Source organism: Dermacentor silvarum, chromosome 10 (assembly GCF_013339745.2).
Source record: "Dermacentor silvarum isolate Dsil-2018 chromosome 10, BIME_Dsil_1.4, whole genome shotgun sequence".
NCBI lineage: Eukaryota > Metazoa > Arthropoda > Arachnida > Ixodida > Ixodidae > Dermacentor > Dermacentor silvarum.
Genome location: NC_051163.1, coordinates 27274425 through 27294994, shown reverse-complemented (window position 1 = coordinate 27294994; position 20570 = coordinate 27274425). Strand labels below are relative to the sequence as shown.

The 20570-nt window shown below is 48.6% G+C and overlaps 1 protein-coding gene across 2 annotated transcripts in view; it reads right to left on the bottom strand.

Annotated features, from left to right (window-relative positions):
- The window catches only part of LOC119466012 (nucleolar protein 4), a 133000-nt gene that overhangs the window by 100582 nt on the left and 11848 nt on the right, over positions 1 to 20570 (bottom strand). For both annotated transcript variants that reach the window (XM_037726496.2, XM_037726497.2), the window contains exon 2: positions 17233 to 17978. In XM_037726496.2, the coding sequence (XP_037582424.1) occupies positions 17233 to 17517 (285 nt within the window). In that variant the 5' untranslated portion in view covers positions 17518 to 17978. The remainder of the gene's footprint in view (positions 1 to 17232; positions 17979 to 20570) is intronic.

Below are 20570 nucleotides of genomic sequence, written 5' to 3'. Positions count from 1 at the left end.
AGTAATTAATATGTCGCGTATAGCGGCATTTTAATTGGTCAAGTCTAAAGTGTCACGCTGTGTGCTGTTGGATCAACAGCTGATCGAACAAGGGACGTATGACACTTGAGCCAACGTTTCGAGTAAGGGACCTGCCTTCGCCAGGGCTCTAGCCTCAGACGTCCCACATTAAATCTCTGTTGATCCCTTCCTGGTGCTCATCTTCCTGTTGCCTACCGTCTTGCTTGTGTGCTGTCTGAGGCGTTAGCGGGCTTGGGCGATATTTCGGCGTATATTTACATTCCGACTTGCCTGTGGGAACAGTCGAAAACCCGGGACATCCCGCGTTACTATCGTGTGTTGCCTTCTTGTCTTGTCCCTACTCTTTTCGCGCTGTAACACGCTCTCCAAGAACACAAAATGTGAATGCGCATTCATCCTTTGAACACGGTTGGCCAAGTTAACGCGATAATCAATCTTTTTCTTATGATGGGTGTGTAATTAATCGGTGGTGATATGTTTTATATGGCATGCTTTGTTTTTTATGATGATTGCTTCCCCATGCAATATCTCATACCTTAGTTCCATGCCCTCCGTGAATCGCGAATACATATAGCCACATCAGCATGCAGACACACGAAGTGGCAATCTCGCTCAACCAATCAATATCGCTCAATAATCTCAAGCACAATTCCGAATGATAACCACGGCACAGCACATCTTGTTGTAACCATTGCATGCCAGTTAAAACTCCGACACAACGCCAACTATCCCTAGTATCCTGGCAGCAACTTCGTCGCAATTGCTATCCACCAAGCGGCCCAGCTTGACGGGGATGTTTCTGTCACGGATGGGGCGCCGCCGCTTCATTATATTTAGGGCCACATATCCCTCCCGTCGCCTTGGCACATCCGTTCTGGGGGATCGGCGAAGAAATGGAATATAATGATTTCACATAAGCAGCGCAGAAGTTGTCTTGTCGGACACATTGCCAGTGGCACACACCCGTGCAGTGACCGAAGTAGCTTACTGGGCCAGGCAGCAGCCAGCAGCAAGTTGCCTATTTGGGCAAATACCCAGTGGTCCATGTTGTCTGCAAGACATCAGCCAGCCCATGTCTAGTGACCGAAACTAGTAGGCAACTTGGGTCACTGGGTATGAGAAAGAAATTGGATAGACACCGCAAACTGGGTAAAGTTTCGAAAGAGTACTAAACGCATTAAATCCAACTAGCCCATCGACAAACTATTACGTCACAATGCCCCTCCCATAAACTTAACGCACGCTTAGTCAGCGCAAAAGGCGTCAATATACAATGGCGTGCCATAACCGAAATTGCTTAGCACACGCCGATGGCAGTGTTGCGCTAACCATCGACTGCAAATCAGGATTCCTCGGGCCAGGCGAAAGAAGAGCGCGCAGCGAATAGTTTAGAGACTCTACTAAGGCGCATAGTCTTAATGCGTTAGTATTCTTACGGTACTACATGCACTTTCCACGTACTTCACGCACGTTCTTCCGCCTTCCTGGGTCACTGGGTGATCCGTGGTCGAAAGGGTAGTGAATCGCGCTGCAGTGCTGAGGGAGCGGGGTTCGAAACCAACCGCCGGTACAACTTGGGTCACTGAGTATGTAGCAATGTGTACATAAGCGCCGCTCTTTAACGAAGCTCTTTAACGCCGACGCGGGTCACTGTAGATGCGGGACTGGATATGTACCGCTCGATAGCTGAAAGTCTGAGAAGCCCTGATCTATTACTGTCATAAAAGGGACCCCCGACGAGGTTTCAATTACGGGAATGCGGTGTCAAAGTCAGGTGGCGTAGAAACTCTGTTACGCGCTGGATCGCCCGCGCTTCGTCAGCGCGCCCCAACTCGGAGTCCGCAACCGACATTAAGGCCTGCCTTCCTCACTTTGGGAAGTCGCCGAAGAATCGCGACGAAAAGCGCGCGAGGCGTTGAAGGAAAAAGGGGAAGGAAGGGGAAAGTCGACGTGGCGTAATATTACGGAGCGCAGCGCGCCGGCAAGACCGCAGCCGGGGACACCCGTCGTCGGCTGATATTCGGCCCTTTCAAAACACACAACGCAGATTGGGGGAGAAAAAGAGCCCCCCTTTCAAGGAGGAAAAAAAGAAGGGACGAAACGGGAGACGCCGGGGGAAAGGCTCCCGCGGCAGAATAAAAAAAATGGGGAGCGAGAAGGGAGTCATTTGGAGAAAGGGGATAGAGAAGGAGAGCTTCCCTCTCGGTCCCGTATACCCTCCTCTCTTCGGCGCGCGGTCGCCAACCGCCGACGTGCGTCTAGGCACGCGCCGTACCGATACCGTCACGTTCGGGATGCGGGGGAACGGGAATTCCCCTTTCCCCATCCCTCCGCGATGCTGGGTGCCGCTGGGGACGAGGGGAGCCGCTGGAGCAGGCCGGCGGGAGCGGTGGGAAGAGCGCCGGAAGACCGGGGACGGGCCGCCGCTCTTCGGAAGAGGCTGGTGGCTGCGGCACGACCGTATTATCGGCCGCGTACGCCTCTTCCTCTATCCACCCCCACCTCGGCAACCCCATTTGCTTTGCCGCCGGTGACGCTCAGCAGTGCGCCCTGAGGCACAGAGAGCGGAGTTGGAAAGATAAGGAGCCCCCCAGAAAGCACGCGAGTGTCCGCTACGTGGTGGGGCTAAGCAAAAACTCATCGAGCGCTTGTTACGGAGTTTGCATGGCTGCAGGATTGAGATCGTGTTAGGAACGTGTGACGCGGTTCACGTGTGGGGGGAAAATGGCGCTTCTTCACTGCCTTTCTACTACTTTTATTCATACGTACTTTTTTGTAGCTTTTTTTGAAAATGAATGAATGAATAAAGCTTTGTTTGCAAAAGGGATGGCTACGTGGCATGGATGGGGTCAGGCGGTTGCAATATATGGATGTGCATGGATGTGGAAGCGGTCGTAATATAGGTGCTGAGGTCCTACCAGGTCAGTCCGATGAGATCGCTCGCTGTGGCGAAGTCCCAGACTTATCGAAAAAAAAGAAACACAGCGCTAGCTACAGGATCACTGAACGACGAAACAACGCAGCCACTTCGCAATTCAGTGCCTGTTTTCTTTTTGTATTCCTGTGGTGCTGAAAGAAGCGCTGTTTCTTCAGAATGCTTCTCAACCAACTAATCTAACTTCGCACTCATCCGTATCTTTTACCAAGTGTCCTTGCCATTAAGAGCTCGAATGAAAACACGATCACTGAATCGATCGCGACGAATGCGTATAATGCATCGGAACGCAGTGCTTATCTACAATCGGGAGCCGAAAAAAAAAAAGATTACATTTCTTCGCGGATCACTTACGAGCCCTGCAATGTGACAAGGAAGTCATTGGTACACGGAGTCTCGATTACGGTTGCGCTGAGCAGAAAGAAAGCGTTGTTTTCTCACGGACGGTGTGGCTAATTCTCCCCGCAATATTCGTCAGCTTCGCCGATGACACACAAGTCACCCACGACAAAGCCGATCTCGAAAAGCTTCGCCAAGTGCCGTCGATCGTCGGTCCACCAAGTGATGAACGGATGCGAACGAAATTTTGCGCCGATAATTGCAGTAGGGAGTCATACCCGAGACCTACGGATCTAAAGAGCGGTTCTCGATTGTCCGGCTAGGCCATGAGCTCAACAAATAGCGAGCACGCTTTCTTATACGAGACACGGGTGCATAGGAAGCGCCTGTCCGAAGACTATGTCTCGGCGTCAAAGGTGAGTCATGAGCCGACGATTGATTTGACACTGAACAGTGGGCTTCCGAGCAACAAGACGGTGGTAATGGTCACCACGGTAGTAGGTGATCTTGCTAGACAATGCCAGAACAAGAAAGAAAAAGAAAACAAACAGGGGCAAAGGAGGCGACGACGAAGGTTACTAATGAGATTGCTGGGCAAAACGGCCCGACGAGCATTGGCAAAGTAGATTTTGGGACTAATAAGTAGGCACAAGGTGTAAAGCTTGTGCCTATTTCCTGATACGCGATAGACAGTCAGTTTTTTTTTTTTCTTAAATTTTACATCTTGCGTTGCGCAAGCTCTCGCAGTCTGTTTGGCACATTATGGGCGACTATTTATTGAATACGTTCTATTACTAGCGTTTTCTCGTAGTTATTTCCTTTTCTCTCTCGCGCGGAGGTGGCACCATTTCTTCGCCAATCACGCAAAATGAAATATTCACAACAAGTTGAGACTTGCGTCTGCTACAGGAAAAAATATATATACTGAGACGACTCATAAAATTTTAATGAAATAGGGAAAATATTCATCCAGCCAAAACTTGAGGAAGCGTCCACCTTCCATAATCGCTGGTGTTCAAAGCTGATCGGAGCATAAATTGGCCAGTGGTCGACATAAGCAACAGACAATTGGAGTATTGATAAAAAATAGAATCAAAACAGGCAAGAGACAGGACAGGGATCGTCACAGACGTAGGCTAGAATGTAACCTAGAGATAGGTAGAAGTCTATAGTTTACAATGGATGCACTAACATGTAATTAAATTACGCAGTCTGCGTGACTATATTTGTCGCCACCCCGATTGAAAGGAGGTGCTAATAATGATCATCATCACCAACACTTCAATGTTCAAGCCGAACGTATAGGATGTAGAGCCGCAGTGTCATTTCGCGCTTGTGGGAAACTTTTGTTTCCAGAACACACGATGCAGTAACTTCACTTGAAAGAGCGGGCTCGTAATAACACAGGTTTTCCTCAATCTCATTTCACGTCTCTGTTAATTACTTCGCTGCTATGGTTTGGCTCTACAATCTATTTCTGCAACGTCACACACGACATACACAAAATTACAAAATGTCCACCCTCCGAACGAACTCTGTCGGCGGCTGTCTCTGTGCCACAGTCAGAAGCCACGGCACGTGACAAACACAAAAGGAAGCATCATCCCCAAACGCTTGTCTGCATGCGAAGGCAAAGGGGAGATTCTGCGGGAAATAGGGAAGCGCCCTGCAAAACAGGGGAGATAAGGGCTTCCCTGACCTCAGCAGAACTCGTTATTAAGGCCAGGGAGAGATGATGCGAGATCTTACGTGATCTTTATCTCCCGCTTCTCGTGTCTGGACAAAGCGTTCTCGTTTGTGTTGCCGCTTCCACCGGCGACACGTTCCCACTCTATAAAGCGTAGATCGCGCATGAAAGACGAACATCCCGGATCCGCTACGCGTGCCGTGAAAAGCAATGGAACGGGCGCCGATAGGAACCGTCCTCCCTTCGGCCATTTACTATATATGTGGCGCAACAATGACTGCCACGGTCCATTGGTGCGGTTAGGTTAGTTTAGGTTTAGTTTGGTCCAGCTAGGGTTGGTTAAGTTAGGTCAGGTTAGCTTACTTTTCGTCCAGCCGTACCGTCTGCCCCATTCCCCTCCTGCCCTTTCTTAAAAGCGCTGGAAATGTTCAATTACGTCAATTTTCTGATTAGTTTCCGCCACGAGTGTTGTCAGGAAACACCTCACTGGCCTGCGCCAACTTGCTTATCCTGGTCAGAGAACGGAAACCAGGGGGTATTCTGTCAGTGTCCCCCTAGTTGTTTGGCTGTGAGTGTTGCCGCTGATTGGCTGGGAGAGCCTGTCTCCATCTGACCCATCTGACGCGTACCTCGGCCCAGCGAATCAGAACTTCAGCAGCAGACGAAATGGACATGTACACAAGGTGGACACTTACAGAATACCCCCCAGTTAACGCACCTTCGTTAGTTTACGCCTTCGCAGACTTCGCTATTCCGCTAGACAAACGAGTCCTCAAGCGTGAAACGCGCTAAAATGCGCCCGATTGCGGAGACCACGCGAAGGAAAAGTATTTTAACCAAGACTATTCCTAACACAGCCAGCTTGACCTCAGAACCACAATTAGTCGCCACCAGCAGACTGCTTTCCCCGCAATACGCCCCAGCATTGCGGCAATGCGGCAGCAGCAGCGCAATAAGTGCATGCAAAAGGCGCCTAATGTCGTGGACAGCGCGGTGGGTTAATCACTGCTTGCGACACATTCGCGTACACACATGCAGCCCGAACCAACGTTACCAGATTACTCGACACAGTAATCGTGCCACGTCGGTATGCGATCGATGAACGTTGGCGGGCACACTGCACGTTTGCTTGCACGTCGCAGTAAACGCAATCATTCCCGATAACGTTATAGACTATGCGAAGAGACTTAGCCTGAGCGTCCACGTGTTGCCGTTATCCTATTACCGAAACGCGTGCGCCTGTCGTTGTGAGTTCAACCAGCGCAGATAAGAGAGATAAAGAGATGAAAGCCTAGCATATAAAAAAAGGTGGAAAGCTTGGTCGGAGGAACAAGCCTTTGGCTTGCTATAGCCCACTGAACCCAGTTGTGGAAATTTTATTGGAATCTACGGCTCGGTTTCAATTGTCTTCCGACGAAGACACAGTTCGCTAGCGTTAGGACGAACCCGGTTAATCCGAAATTTCGGATATTACGAACAATAAGTGAACATTTAGTTGGTTTCACATCGACCCAATGCAAAGGGTAAATGAAATCGCTTAACACGAATCCCATGTTCGCTTAAGCCGATTTTTTTTTTTTTTTTTTTTTTTGCAGCCGCCGCTGGCGCCTGCTCTTAGCTTAATGAGAGGCCCCTATCGGCAGTCTTGGAGGAGGCGGCGGTGCTAGCTACGCGAGAGGCAAATGCTGCTTCTTTGGATGTAAACAGCGACAGCATGCAATGTCAATGATTACGTAGGAACCTACAGGGCTGAAACCATGAAAATAATTTTTGAGGAAGTCATCGAGGTGCCTCTGCAGGTGCAGACACATGCCCAGAAGGTACAATAACCAGAGGTGTTCACGCATGATGCAGCCGATAATGCCCTGAAAACATTGGTGCCTTGTTTTCAGCAACATGAGGGAATTGAAGAATTTTGTAGCAAGCTAGGTAAAATGTCGGCTTGTGCAACAGCGCCAGGCTTGCGCAATAAAGGCAAGCAACAAAGTAAGAGTGCATAAAGCAATGACCTGTGTCATGCAGATTCAGTAATCTTTCAAAGCTGCATTTAGTTTGTAACACTGTTTCATTTAATATTTTTGTGTCGTGAATATTTGGGTGCACCGGAATAGTAGATCTCGAGTTCTTGCGATTCACTTCTATTAAGACGTACGAACTTCTGATGAGACGAACAGAGTTTCCCGTTGCGTTGGAGTCCAGCTTAACGGGCGTCTACTGCATTTCGCCAGCAAAGTAGTGTTCAATAATGTGTCCTAAGAATGTTTACCTCCCAGAAGGGTCTCGCAACGCAAGAGCGTTCCAAACAATCGCTGGATAAATACAGAGCCAGAAACTGGGGCGAGAATTACCACTCTTTCCGGCCACGCCTCGGTATAGCAGTGTTTCAGTTAACGCATGGGGCGTCACGTATAGCGTTACATACAGCGAAGTTACAGAGCGGATGTGCAAACCATTCTGCGCACGCGCACTGCAACATAACTATCTTCAATTACAACTGTCTTGCATCAGCTGAGGCCATCGTAGGCTTACGCATTTCCTCATTTCATCCCCCCCTCTTAATCTTCTGCCGTTCTCCACTATGCTTCTCCTCCCTTGGCAACCATTATTTCGCCCTAATAGACGGTCGATTATCTGCTCTACTCGTTTTAGGCACACTGCGTTAAACTACCTGGTTGTACGCTATCGCTCGCACGTTGATTCAACGAGCGCGGCGTCCATTCTTTTGAGCACTAGGTCCCGGGTTCGTTTCCCAAGCGGCGGCAGCGGCCGCATCATGATGAGGAGCACAACGCAATACAACGCAAGAAACAGTCGCGTACATACATTTAGGATCATATTAAAAGAAACCGAGGTGGTCTCAGTTAATTTCGAGTCCCCCGCTTCCCTATTCTACTATCTCGGGCACATATGCAGGTTCGGGAGGTTGAGCCTCGTCATGCAGTATATATTCAGTACGCGCGTTGCCGAATAACTTGCGTCGAGTTTTATCACAGTATACGTATATATGAGCGCAGAAATGCCACAGGTGGCTAGTAAAACTGCGTAGGCTATACAGGAGACCTCTCCACTAAGCGGAACACTTCAGTTAACGCTCAGTTCTTTCCACGGGAGAGTTCTTCACTTTCTTCCACAGGCGCGCTGCAGTACAAGCTGCAACAAAGGAGCGGCGGTCGAGCCTCTCGTTTCGAAACGAGCGCGTACCCCGCCAGTTCGCGCAAGCGATATAGCACGTGAAAGGCAGATATGAGAGGTTGTTCAGCGACTTACTCGCGCTCATATATACTCCATGCCGCTTGTCACGCCAATAATAACTCTTACGTTATCTTTTTCTCGCGCTTGCCATAACCGAATTGAATTTTTTTTATTTCTTTATTTCCGCCGGGTTTTCCTTTTGGTAAGATTTTATGCCAGTCACGCACAGCTGCACAAGGTTTAGCAGCTCGCGGAAACCAACTCGAACTGAAAGACAAACATTCTGTTCACTTAATGCGGCCGTCTTCGTCGTCACGTCGTAAATCTCCTTGAGCACCGCGATAAATCCTGCACCTTCTCATTTCGCAAGAACAAATCCACGGGCAAACAGCTGAAATAACAGGTTGAGCCATGCCGCAGGTCGCTACTGCTTAAACCACGTTGCAAAGTTTGAACGCGATGACAAAGGATGGGACGAAAACGGAAGGCCTCTATGAATTCGTTGCTGTTTTTGCCCCGTGTCGCAGACAATCCGGCGTCGGTGTCGGCGTAAGCGCCGGCGTCCGTGGCGCAGAACATCATCCCGAACCACCCCGACCACACAGGCCCTCCGCTCGGCGCAGATGCGTTAGTGAACAAACTGAATTTCTCAAAGTAAAATCAGTCGGAAAAATACGTCAGAAAGTACGACTTAACTACAACGTACAGACATGATAGCGTCGGATTGTAATTTGAATGTACGAGAATACATAATCCTCTTACGAGCAAACTCGCACACAAACCCCTTTTCGAGCATTTCTACCATACCAACAACGGCGCGCCCGGGTAGGTTACTTGCGAGAACCTCATCCAGATGGCGCTCGCCTCCTCGGCAGCGTTAAGGGTATAGAAAGACGACTGGAAGCAGCGAATTAGGGTTTGATTTATCCTACATGCGTAATGGACAAATGGTGCAACAGAAGGTCCCTGGACTGATGTACGCAGACGAGATCGTGCTACTAGCAGACAATAAAAAAAGATTTACGGATACTTGCGAATATCGGTGGCAACGCAGCGACAAATCTACGCCTTAAGTTTAGCACAGAGAAATCAGGAATTATGTTCTTTATTGAAGAGACGAGTAGCTTCGTCGTGTCATTCAACAGCAAGTAATACCCACAGTGAAGGAATATAAGTACCTCGGCGTACACATAAACGAAGGAAAGAATTACTCAAGTAACCATCAAGATAATCTGAAAATAAAGGGGAAGCGGAATGCAGCAATAATGAAACACAGAGCACTGTGGGGCCACAATAAGTATGAGGTGGTGCGTGGAATCTGGAAAGGAGTAATGGTGCCAGCGCTAACATTCGCAAATGCCATTCTATGCTTAAAATCGGATAACTTGTCGGGGTTGGAAGTTAACCAAAGATCAGTAGGCCGGTTGGCTTTGGGAGCACACGGTAATACGACAAATGAGGCAGTGCAGGGTGACATGGGTTGGGCATCTTTTGAAGTGAGAGAAGCACAGAGCAAAATTAGTTTTGAAGAAAGGCGCAGGAGCATGGATGAAAATAAATGGGCGGCTAAAGTGCACAAGTATCTGTACCTGAAAAGCGTGGACACCGAATGGAGGAAGAGGTCAAGAAAGTTGGCAACTAAATACAGGATAATCGAAACTGTAAATAGACAACCAGGGGTCATCAGAAAGAAAGTGAGAGAAATAGAGACCGTGAATTGGATGCAAAGAATGGAAACGAAAAGGACAATGGAGATTTACAAGAATGAGAAGAAAGAAATTAGAAGGGAAAATCTGTACGATAACCAAAGGGCAGTGCCTTGCTATTTGAGGCTCGAGCCGGTTGCCTAAGGACCGAAACATACCGAAGCAAATATTCGGAACTAGATGAGGCTTGTGTATGCTGTAGTAAAGATCCGGAGATCACTCAGCACATCCTGATGGCATGCAAAGGGATTCACACAGCGAGAACCGTAGGTAACGTACAACTTCCAGAAGCGCTTGAGTTCAAAGTGGAAGGGAAACATCAACCGATCAGCCGTAGAGATAAGCGAGAGACGATTAGAGTAGTGGTGGAAAAAAAAGCAGGGAAGAGATTGATACGACCCGATCTCTTAAAATCATAGGTAGGGTGCAAGGTAGATTTTGAAAAAAAAAAGTAGAAGATTAATCAGAGGTATACAAAAATGCTAGATAAGAACATGTATAGTATACCTAATTAAATCAAGCAGGCTAGGTGACAATTTGTTACCGCCCCGTTTCAAAGGGGATGCCATTAAATCATCATCATCAGCAGCAGCAGCGGCGTAAAACGGTAGCGGCGCGTAGAGGCGAATGTGGAGAAAAAAAAATAAAGCTGCAGTTGTCGGGAAGCCTGACAAACATTCAAGGGATCTTTGAATGCTTAAAAAATTAATTATGTGATTTTAAGTGCAAAAACAACCATCTAATTATGAGGCACGCCGTAGTGGGGGACTCCGGATTAATTTGGACCAGCTGGGGTTCTTTAACGCGCACCGAAGTGCTATCGCGTTCCACTCTTAAAGGTGAAGCTGAAGCGTCCTCCAATTTTGTTGTTTTTCGCTCGTGTATACTTTTGTCTCCTTTTTTTTTTCTTTTTCTTCATCCGCGATGAAGCGATATCTGCTCGGTGGCCAGGTACGAGCCACTTTTGAAGGCAAGCAAGCAAGCAAGCAAGCAAGCAAGCAAGCAAGCATGTATGCGCATTCCTCGAATGGCGACTCCCTCTCCCCCTTTTTTATTTCTTCTCGAGAGCATAGCTACAGCCTCGGCTCGCGCGTTGCAGCTCATACTGAGCGCGATACTACGTGCAAGGACCCGTTTCCTGGTCCATCCTCCACTGTGGGTACGTGCCATATATTAAAGGTGCAAAATCACCATCATCAATATCATCATCATCATCATCATCATCATCATCATCTCCTTCTTCTTCCTCCGCGCATCTCTTCCTTTGCACGCGGCCTACATAGTGTGGTGACGTCATTCGCGTAGGTGTGGTCAGCGTAAAAAGGCGGTACAGCTAATCCATGGACAATGCTCGAATATGGCTTGAATCGAGCAGGGCAGAGTTCCTGGTGGGTTCCATGTTACAAGTGTATAAAAAAGGACTAGATGAAAGCCACGCAGCAAAAAAACCTAAATGCAGAACGATCAAGGAGCACAGGTCTCTGTAAGCAGTGGCTAGTAAAAAAGAAAAAAAAGTAAAAAAACACGAAATAAATAAAAATAACGATGTGGTTATCGTAGGTTCAATCAGGTGGCACTGTCTCCAATTTGATTGTACCAGATTCGACCACTCGTCTCACCCAAGAAACTCACTCACTAGACCACGCTCCCTCCGTCGCGCACTCGCTATTCTGCGCTCCCGCCGAAACTTCGGGTCGCTGTAATGATCGAAGTTTCTGTAGCCGGGACGCCGACTTGTAATGAGCGCTGGCAACGGCCTATTTCCCTTCCCTGTATAGTGAGGCCTGCAGCTTTCGCGGCCACTCGTCATTTCCCGCTAAGCGTCATCGCCCGGGGAGCAAGGCGTCGGGACCATTAGCGGCTATGTTTCTTTGTTCGCCGCTTGTTCCGACGATGTCAGGAACGTGTGGGCCAACGTTGCGCGCAAAACCGTTTCTCGACTTCCCGACTGAACGCAGCAAACGTGCGCCGCGTCAATTGCGCAACCGCCGGGGCTCAATTTTATGCTCCAACTGCTCCCACTTGGCTGGAAATTGCTTGCATGCACAATGGATGACGCAATCGAAAAGTGAGCACCACGCAATCAATGCGCGTCGAACGCGCTTTGCTTAAATATAGATACGTCATATTATACACGGCTGTCACGTAAAGAACATGGGTACGCAAATAAGAATAGTGACGTCACTTTGTACGTAACAAGTAAAAAAATATCACTCGTGCGGAACGCTGCAAACGAAGCGAAGTGTGGCGCGACTGCCTCGCTTATCTGGAGATCGCTAGAGCCAGAGCGAGGGATGACGCCTGGGCGCGATTCACAACAGCCGCCGCCGACAGACCTCCCAGACGACGCGCGTTACTCTGGCGCCATCTCGTAGCCATCGTCGCCGCATTGCGCTCTTCTTCTCACGCTTTCGCCATACCCTCCTCCACTTTCCACCTCATGGTTCCACTGCACCCTCCTCTCCGCTTTCGTTCTCGCGTCTTTCCTCTCCCGCCGCACTCCGCATATGCTTTCATCTTTCGCTGTGCTTGTTCGCTCGGTTACGCTGCCGCCGATGCTGGCCGCAGAAAACGGGCGCCCTAATAGCTGCGCTTTAAAAAAAGTCGGGGGACCGTATTCCGGATGCATAACAGCTTCAGGGCTATCGCTTTGCGCCGGCGCGTGATTGGCTAAAACCAGCAGGTTCGCAACGCCCGACGATCCAATAAGGTGCAGCGTCAGACGCCTATAGTTGGGCAAAGCAAAAGCGATATGAAAAAAAAAGTTTCCGATGCAGGCTTGCCATTCAGCAGTTGTCAAGCTTTGTGGAACACCGTCTATATATGACTACTTATCATGTAGGAGGCAGAAAAGTATTGCTTGCTAGCATTACCAAAATCCTAGAAAAGTTGCGGGCAATTGCTGTCCGTGCGCCACTGACCCAGTGCGGTAAGGTCTCAAGCCCAACACAAGGAGAGTGGTGTTTCGGCTTGTGCTAAAATTCATCCGTGATACACGTCGTTCGTGTTGTCTGGTTCTCTTTTCTTGTGTCCGTGTCTGCACGCCTTCCCTTCTTTCACGATGAATCCATACTAACTAGTACAACGTTCTGTAGTTCTACGCAGCTTGGGTGTCAATGGTAAGGCGTGAGTCGACGTGGAATGGATGGCACGCAGCCTATTGCTCGCTGGTTGAAATTCCTCAAGTTCTTTATGTGCTCTCTCTACTCAGTACTACAAAAAACTTACGTATAGCCATTTCTTTAGAACACTGTTTCGTCCCCCGATTGTCCGGGCAAGCTAAGGCCGAAATGCCCAAGCTTACCCAGTCACACAGCTTGGGTAAGAGATTGGGATGCACAAAAAACTTAAAAAAAAACTAAACAAAGTTCGCACTTTTTTTCTTTATAAATATTTAAATAGTAAGTTCAGCAGCTAGTCGTGCAACGAATAGAGACGAAAATGATTAGTTCGAAATTCCTTGATGCTCAAGAATTTTCATAACAGGACGGCAACAAAGATCGCGGTAACGGAGACAGCCAACGTCAAAGCGCGACTATACTTGTGTGAATGTCCGAACCACAGGTGATCAATGGCGGGTCAAGTGGGAGGGGTCAAGTGAGAGTATCGCCACTAAGTACTCCCATTCATTAGTCTATTTACTAATTATCACTCTAAATATTAGAAGTTTTGCATACGCTGTAATTATGCAACAGAGGCCGTCTCAAGGATCGTTCATTTAGCAGCAAACCGGCAGTGGGAGGTACTCGTCGGCAAATTGTGGCACGAATACACTGCCGTTGATCACACACGATTTTCCCAACAAAATTACGCTCTTAAGAAGAAGAAGGAGAAAACATTTATTCGTGCCCTCCCCTTTGTGCCCAATCTGTGGAGAAAACGAAACTATAGATCATTTTTTTTTCTTAATTCTGCCACAGTTTTCCTTCTTTAGGGAAAAAACATTTTAGAATCAAGGCTTAGACAACTTGGTTTAAATTTTTCCATTCTGAATATCCTTTCTCTAGGAGCCTCCTCTCTTGGAAACTACCACAGGGACGTTTTCTCAGCCGTGGAGGAAATTATAGTTGCTTCAGGGAGATTTTCTTAAGTTCTTTGTAGGTTATTATTTGTTCATTTCCTCCCGACAATTTTACCAATTTTAGTATTAATAGTAATAGTGGTATTAATACCATCTAAACCTTGGCAAATCCCCGTCGGTTGACATGCGCCATTAAAGAACGGAAATCAAACCAAACCATTCATTTGTGGCGAAGCTTTTTCCACATCGCCAGCTCTTAAGAGGAAGCTTTAGTCAGAGGGCCACTGTGATGCGATTGCATACGAATAAACCTGATGCGCAGTGTTCTCGTTGAACAACCGTTGAACCGACACGAAAGGAAGTTACTTCATTTAATAGAGGGGCTTTCTTAGAACTATTCTTGCCCACAGAATTCTACAAAAACTGTCGATGTCGGGTAAACATCAAGAAAGAGAAACCACAAAGCCTACAATTGGTAACACTGCACCAAAAACAGATCTTACAAAACTGTAAACTGCATCGTGTAGAGCACTTGAAACGGACAAATATGATTTATTAGTTCGAAGCTTACGCGCAATCCTTACATTGTTTACGCTTGACCGTGAAAGCCCTATTCACACAGCATGTATTCAGTCTAGAAAATATTATGACAACTTTCTCACCATTAGAAGACCCGTGTAGTCTATAGAATTGTGCTATTGTTTTCTTTATTGCTGAGTTACCCCAATTCTGAACTTGACGTTTTCGTTTCTTATCGATCTTTATCAATTCTCGTTAACAACAAAGAAATAATTGATGGCCAAAAAATCTATTAGATAGAATCAAGAACTTCACTTCTCACTTCAAGTGCAACAAGCTTCAGTGCCATGAATTTCAAGGGAGACGATATCTCTGTCTCCGTACGTTGGGATAACAGCTCTCGAAGCAAACCTTCCTCTTCTGGACTGCGGATCAGGGCCATACGTGAAGCACTGACGTATACTAAGCGTTGTAAATATATGGACGAATATCTTCAAACTAGTGCTATATATAGTCTCAGTATTCCTACTAGGGGGACAATGATACTACACTCGCCGGCTTCGGTTGCACAACCTACGTGCATAAGGCTCTCAAATAATGAAATCGCTTATTGCGGATTACCGCAAACCTTCGGCTGCCCAGTACCTCAAATTACGGGCCACAGAAAATCTATTTCCTTGCGCCCACGGCATTGTTATTAAAAATTACACAAATACCTCTCTTGAACACCAGGGCAGACTGGGATAACGTAACTGTTCAAGGGAAAAAGCCGGCTGCCTCGGAAGCTTTGCAAGACGATAGTAAGTCTACATATTAAAGTTTGCTTTGCCCTTATCATCACCGCTTCAAAATCCAATCACGTCCATCCACAAGTGCGGAAAGATTGGCCAACGCGCTTCAATGTTTAATGGTCGACACAGCCGGGCGCTATCCGGCGTAGAGCTGTAATGTTGTTATGTTTCATTCGAAGCTCCAAGTAGGTAATTAGGGCAGCGTCGATTGGCCTCTCGCGCGCGATAACTTATTCAGTGTGGCCGCCCTTCGTCGTACTGTCATTTCGTTCTTTAGTTTTTTTTTTTTTTTTTTAAGAATTCGGGAGAATTTCGCACTGCAATCTGCACTGCAATGTACGTAATCGGTGGCAGCTGTTTACAGCTACAGGGTCAGTTCGTCGACAATTTTCTAGTTCTTTCCGTGCGACAATTCAGTTTTGTGGGGCATTGCAGTTACGGAGCGTCTGTACTCACCTGTGTGTTTGTGCTTTCTTTTACGCTGATTCTTCTCGAAGCAAAGCCTTTTTCAGGCTGTCAAATTCCACAGCTGTTTTTCAGCCGCCATTTCGTGGGCAGAGAACCTCTCAACATGCATACGACACCCAAAACGTACAACGTACATTGCAAACCACACTTGTCTAGAGTGGTCAATGGCAGGACTTGTCGGTCAATCCCTGTGCAATCAATCGCACGGTCAATCGCTCTGCAGCTGCAGCACACGCTCGCGCAGTCCGCAGTCCGCACTCTAGACCAGTGTGATTTGCACTGTAGGCACTAACCACCACAGCGGCTACAGGTGGCTAGAGCACTGTCTTCCTTTAGCGTCGACTTCGAAACTATATCATCCCTCGCCATCACCGACGTTATGACGCAGAAGAGCGCGACCGCTTTGCCGCCTCCGTAAGGGCACGTTCACACTGGGGAATCTGGCGTCTACAGCGAACGGAATTCTCCTGCCGCCGAAATTCGCGCCGGTCACACTGCTAGTCCACCGCGCCGCCGGAACGCGATACAGCGCCATCTGCGGTGTAAAGCGCTAACCTCCAAACAACCGCCGGATATACCGGATGTGCCCGCATCCTCGAAACTGCACAGTTATCTCCGCTCGCGTAGAGTTCGCGTGGTTTTATTTTTGCGCCTCATCGCTGCAAGCAACGACAATGAACCCTGAGCAAGAAGAGGCAGTACTGCTAGGCTTGTTGGCAAGCACCTTTCTGGCGATGCATGACGCGCAGAAGCATTCGCAGAAGAGACGACGCCAGCGGCGAAGGTGTGTTCATGCTGCTTTGCAAATGCGCGAAAAGCTTGGTCACGCCACCAAACTACTACCCCTTCTGCGAGATCGCGACGTGGAGTACTACAGAGAGTAAGTTCAGATGCATTGTTATTCGTGACAACAAATATTAAGTTTCGGACCAATTCGATCAGCATTTACGACGTCGCGACAGACACGACTGCGACAACGCGCGCGCGTCCGACTCGGCCGCCATCTTCGAAATTCTTACTCGCGCTCCGATTGGTCCGCGGTGAGGGAATCCGGCGGCAGCTGCCGCGAAAATCGGTCCGAGACCGATCGGCGCGGAAAGGGCTATTCCGGCAGATCTCGCCGCCGCCCAACTGGGTTCCGCGCCGCTCCAGACGCCGAATGTCTCAGTGTGAACCTAAGTGCGGCTAGCAGAAGAACCAACTCGGCATTCGCGCAGAGCCTTTCTAAAGTGTACACCGCCTTTCTAAAGTGTACAATTAATCGCGCGACACTGACGTCGCGTGGTGGACGGAGGTGATGATGACGCCTTCAAAAGCGTCGCTATAGGTGGCGGCGGTGAAAGAAGGCACACGTCCAAACATTCTGGCTACCGCTGGTAACGATTGACGAGCAGTCGACGATAATGAACGCGATTTGATTCTTCAACTTTAGCAGAAACGCAAGAGGAATTAAGCAATTGATTGGGTGGTGAGCGTATACTACGCTATATTTTGCCGGCCTGTTCGTTCACATCGGAATCAATAAACTAGAATACAAAGAATACAAAACTCACCTTCACTTTACTGCACGGCACAAACAACAGTTGCTCGGGGGGCGTCTTGGCCGCAGCGGCGGCGAGCGCCGCCTTGTGGACGGTCTGCTGGGGGTGTCCCGGAGGCAGGCCCATCTTGAAACCCTTGGCTTTGACCCAGAAACGGAACTTGGAATTCTCGGCGCTGGTCTGCTCCTCGCCCTTAAGTATCTTGAGGATGCGCTGGTACTTCTTGCGTGTCACCGTCTTCGTCTTGGCGCTGTCGCCGTAAGTGCGCAGAGCCCAAGCCTGGAAGCCCTCGTACATCTGTTCCGGACTAGCAGACGACGCCGTCGTGGCGGACGTAGCAGACGACAAAGCGCTTCCCGCGGCCGCCGTAGGCGTCACTAGGCGTCGACGGTGGCGATGTCGGTGTCGCTAGCGCCGGCGACGCCGAGTCGTCTTCCATTTCCTCGTCGTCGTCGTCTTCGTCGGAGGAGTCGCTCTGCTTGGCCGACTGCTGGTGCTGCCGGTACCGCGAGGATGACGACGTCGGTACCGCGGTCTGTTCTCGTTGGTGGCTCGCTGACCCCGGCGGTGGGCTCGGCGCCGAATTATTCGCCGCCTTGGAGTTCGGCGACGTGGTCGTTGCGGTGATCGTCATCCTCTCGGCGGTCGCCGACGATGCTCCGCTGGTCGCGTTGGTGGCGTTGCTGCTGCCGGCTTTGCCACTGTTTCGTGCTTGCCTCGCGGCGTGCCTTGTGTTGTGCAGGCGCTTTTCCATCGCTCTGGAAAGACGATACAAGAAGAACGAGGCGTTCGGTCACGTGGGACGAGCTAATGATCGACGAGGTTGCGGTAATTTACGGCGATTGTAAACGGCACTGGCTTTACACATACTAGAAGCAACGGTCTGACATGAAATCGAACCTATACAGGTTCGACTTCACGTATTGTTATATTTTGTTTCATGCTGAAAACAGGGAAAAAGATACGAACGGACAAGTTAACGACAAAACCGCTTCTACTCATCGGCCGTGCTCTGCCCTGTTTTCGGCGTGTAAGCTAACCAGCTCAAGCGTTTGCTGCATTTTGTCCTGTCTTCTCGAGTATGGAAACCGTGTGTGTGCGACTATACAGCGGCTCACAGTCATAACCACTTTACAAAAAAAAAAAAAAAAAAAACATCGCGAACATCATCTCTAAACAAAACAGTTGCACCAGCGAAAAAAAGACAGAAAGGAAACAGAAGAAAAGAAAAAGTCGGGGGGGGGGGGGGGGGGGCAGGAACTTCGGTGCGCTAAACTGGACTCAGTTAAATTACGCCACATTGTCGAATATGCCATAATGTGGACTCTGGTTGGTTCACGTGTGATATGTATTATGATATGTCAAGTCGGCCATTTCGGGTGTGACCACGGCCTCCGGCCGACGCCGTGGCTGTTCAGCGTGGGATTTCTCAGTGCAAGCCGCAGCAGGTAGATCGCCGGGAACGTGACGTCATCACTTGGCCCCGTGGGTTTTGGTACCATCGGATGATAACGCCGGAGGATGGATTTCTCGCTTCATGGGGCATATAAGGCGTTCGCCTTAAACCACTAACGCTCCAACACACACAGAACACACGCACGCACAACGCACATACAAAAACACATTAACACGCACGCGGACAAACACACACAACATGTCCCCGCACGCACAACACATGTAAAACACACAGAGAAACAAGACGAGGCTGCACAGAGAAATGGGGGCGAAGTCAACATTAGTGGTGGAACAAGGAACGTCTCGAGACAACGTTGCGACAGGGCGACTTGTCTTTGTCGGGGCCCTGACGACATCGAACGCAAGCACACACAATCAAACACCCGCCCGCACACATGCAAACGTACAACAAACACACGCAAAAACACGCAACACAAACACATTGACACAAACACGCAACAGGCACAAACACACACACACAAAAGCACGAACATGGGCGAACGCGCGCACTGAGGTATACACTCACGTGCGCTTGCGTAAACGTATACATTCCCACAAACTCAAACACGCGTACACGTAACAGCCCAAACAAAAAGGAAAAGCCGTCAGATCCCACGCCCTGTGGGAATCGATGCTATGCGAAGCAGTATGCGGGGAGCCTACCAAGTTAACCAAACGACCATGATAGTGCCAAGACGTAGGCGGCTGTTTCATCACCTATATGACGCGCATGTCATGACATTCATATCATGAGACCTCAGGAGTCTCTTTAGTTGCGCCTAAGAGACCTTAAGGCGAAAGCCTTAGTCATGCTCATAACTATGACTTCGACCATCAACCTATTTAGCCCTTTCCTTCACTTAGTACCACATCCGCACAAATTCCATTGGTTCTTGAGCGTTAATCTTTTTTCGCCGAGTCTGTAATTTTAGCTGAGTCATGCTCATGACTATGACTTCTACCATCATCCTTTAGTGTTTTGTTCGCTTAGTACCCACATCCGAACCCAGTTCAGTGGTTTTGAGTGTGTTAATCTTTTTTCGCAGGGTCATTGTCATTCTAGGCGGCTGTTTCATGATCTACACGACACGCATGCCATGACCTATCATTTATACTCGTCGGACATTCTTATCATGCCAATTTTGGTACATACCAAGTTAATGAAACCACCATGAGAGCACCAAGACGTAGGCGGCTAGATAGATAGATACGCTCAAAGTGACAAATGTTCGCCAAGAAATGCTTCGCATTTAAAACACAAATGCACATACAGATACACGCACTTATGCACAACACACGTAGCGCGAGCAGCACGCAAACCACGCATTTTCTGAGCGTAACTTTAACTGGCTGAATGATTTTGCCGCGACTTTTCATTGGCGGGCGGAACCATGATCTACGATCAATCACGTGCCAAATATATTCGGTGGCATCACGAAGCGCCTCCGCCGACACGCGACGCATCATTTGTCGAACTTCTCACAAGCGCGCTTTACTTCGAAGCGCGGAGAATGAAATCGAGATGTCGACCACCGAGAAATCTACAACCGATACGACAACCGATACGACAATTTACAACCTTCCTTTTAATGAATTGCGAATTGCGTCGACGCATGCAGTTTAAATTCAGTATAATTCAGCTTAAAAGCACAAATATACCCACACAACGCACCCCACGAGCACACAACAAACACAAGAACCCACACGCGACAGTAGTCGAACACACAGAAATACACGGAAACGTCATTCAGGTTTTGGTAATTCTTTTATTACCTTTTTTTTTTTCTTTATCATGCATAGTAGGCAGCGAACATCGCGGCAGCTTCTAGCGGTCTAGGAATAAAAGTGAAAAATTTGGCGGACGCTTAAGCTTCGCCTTTAAGAGTGGAACGCGA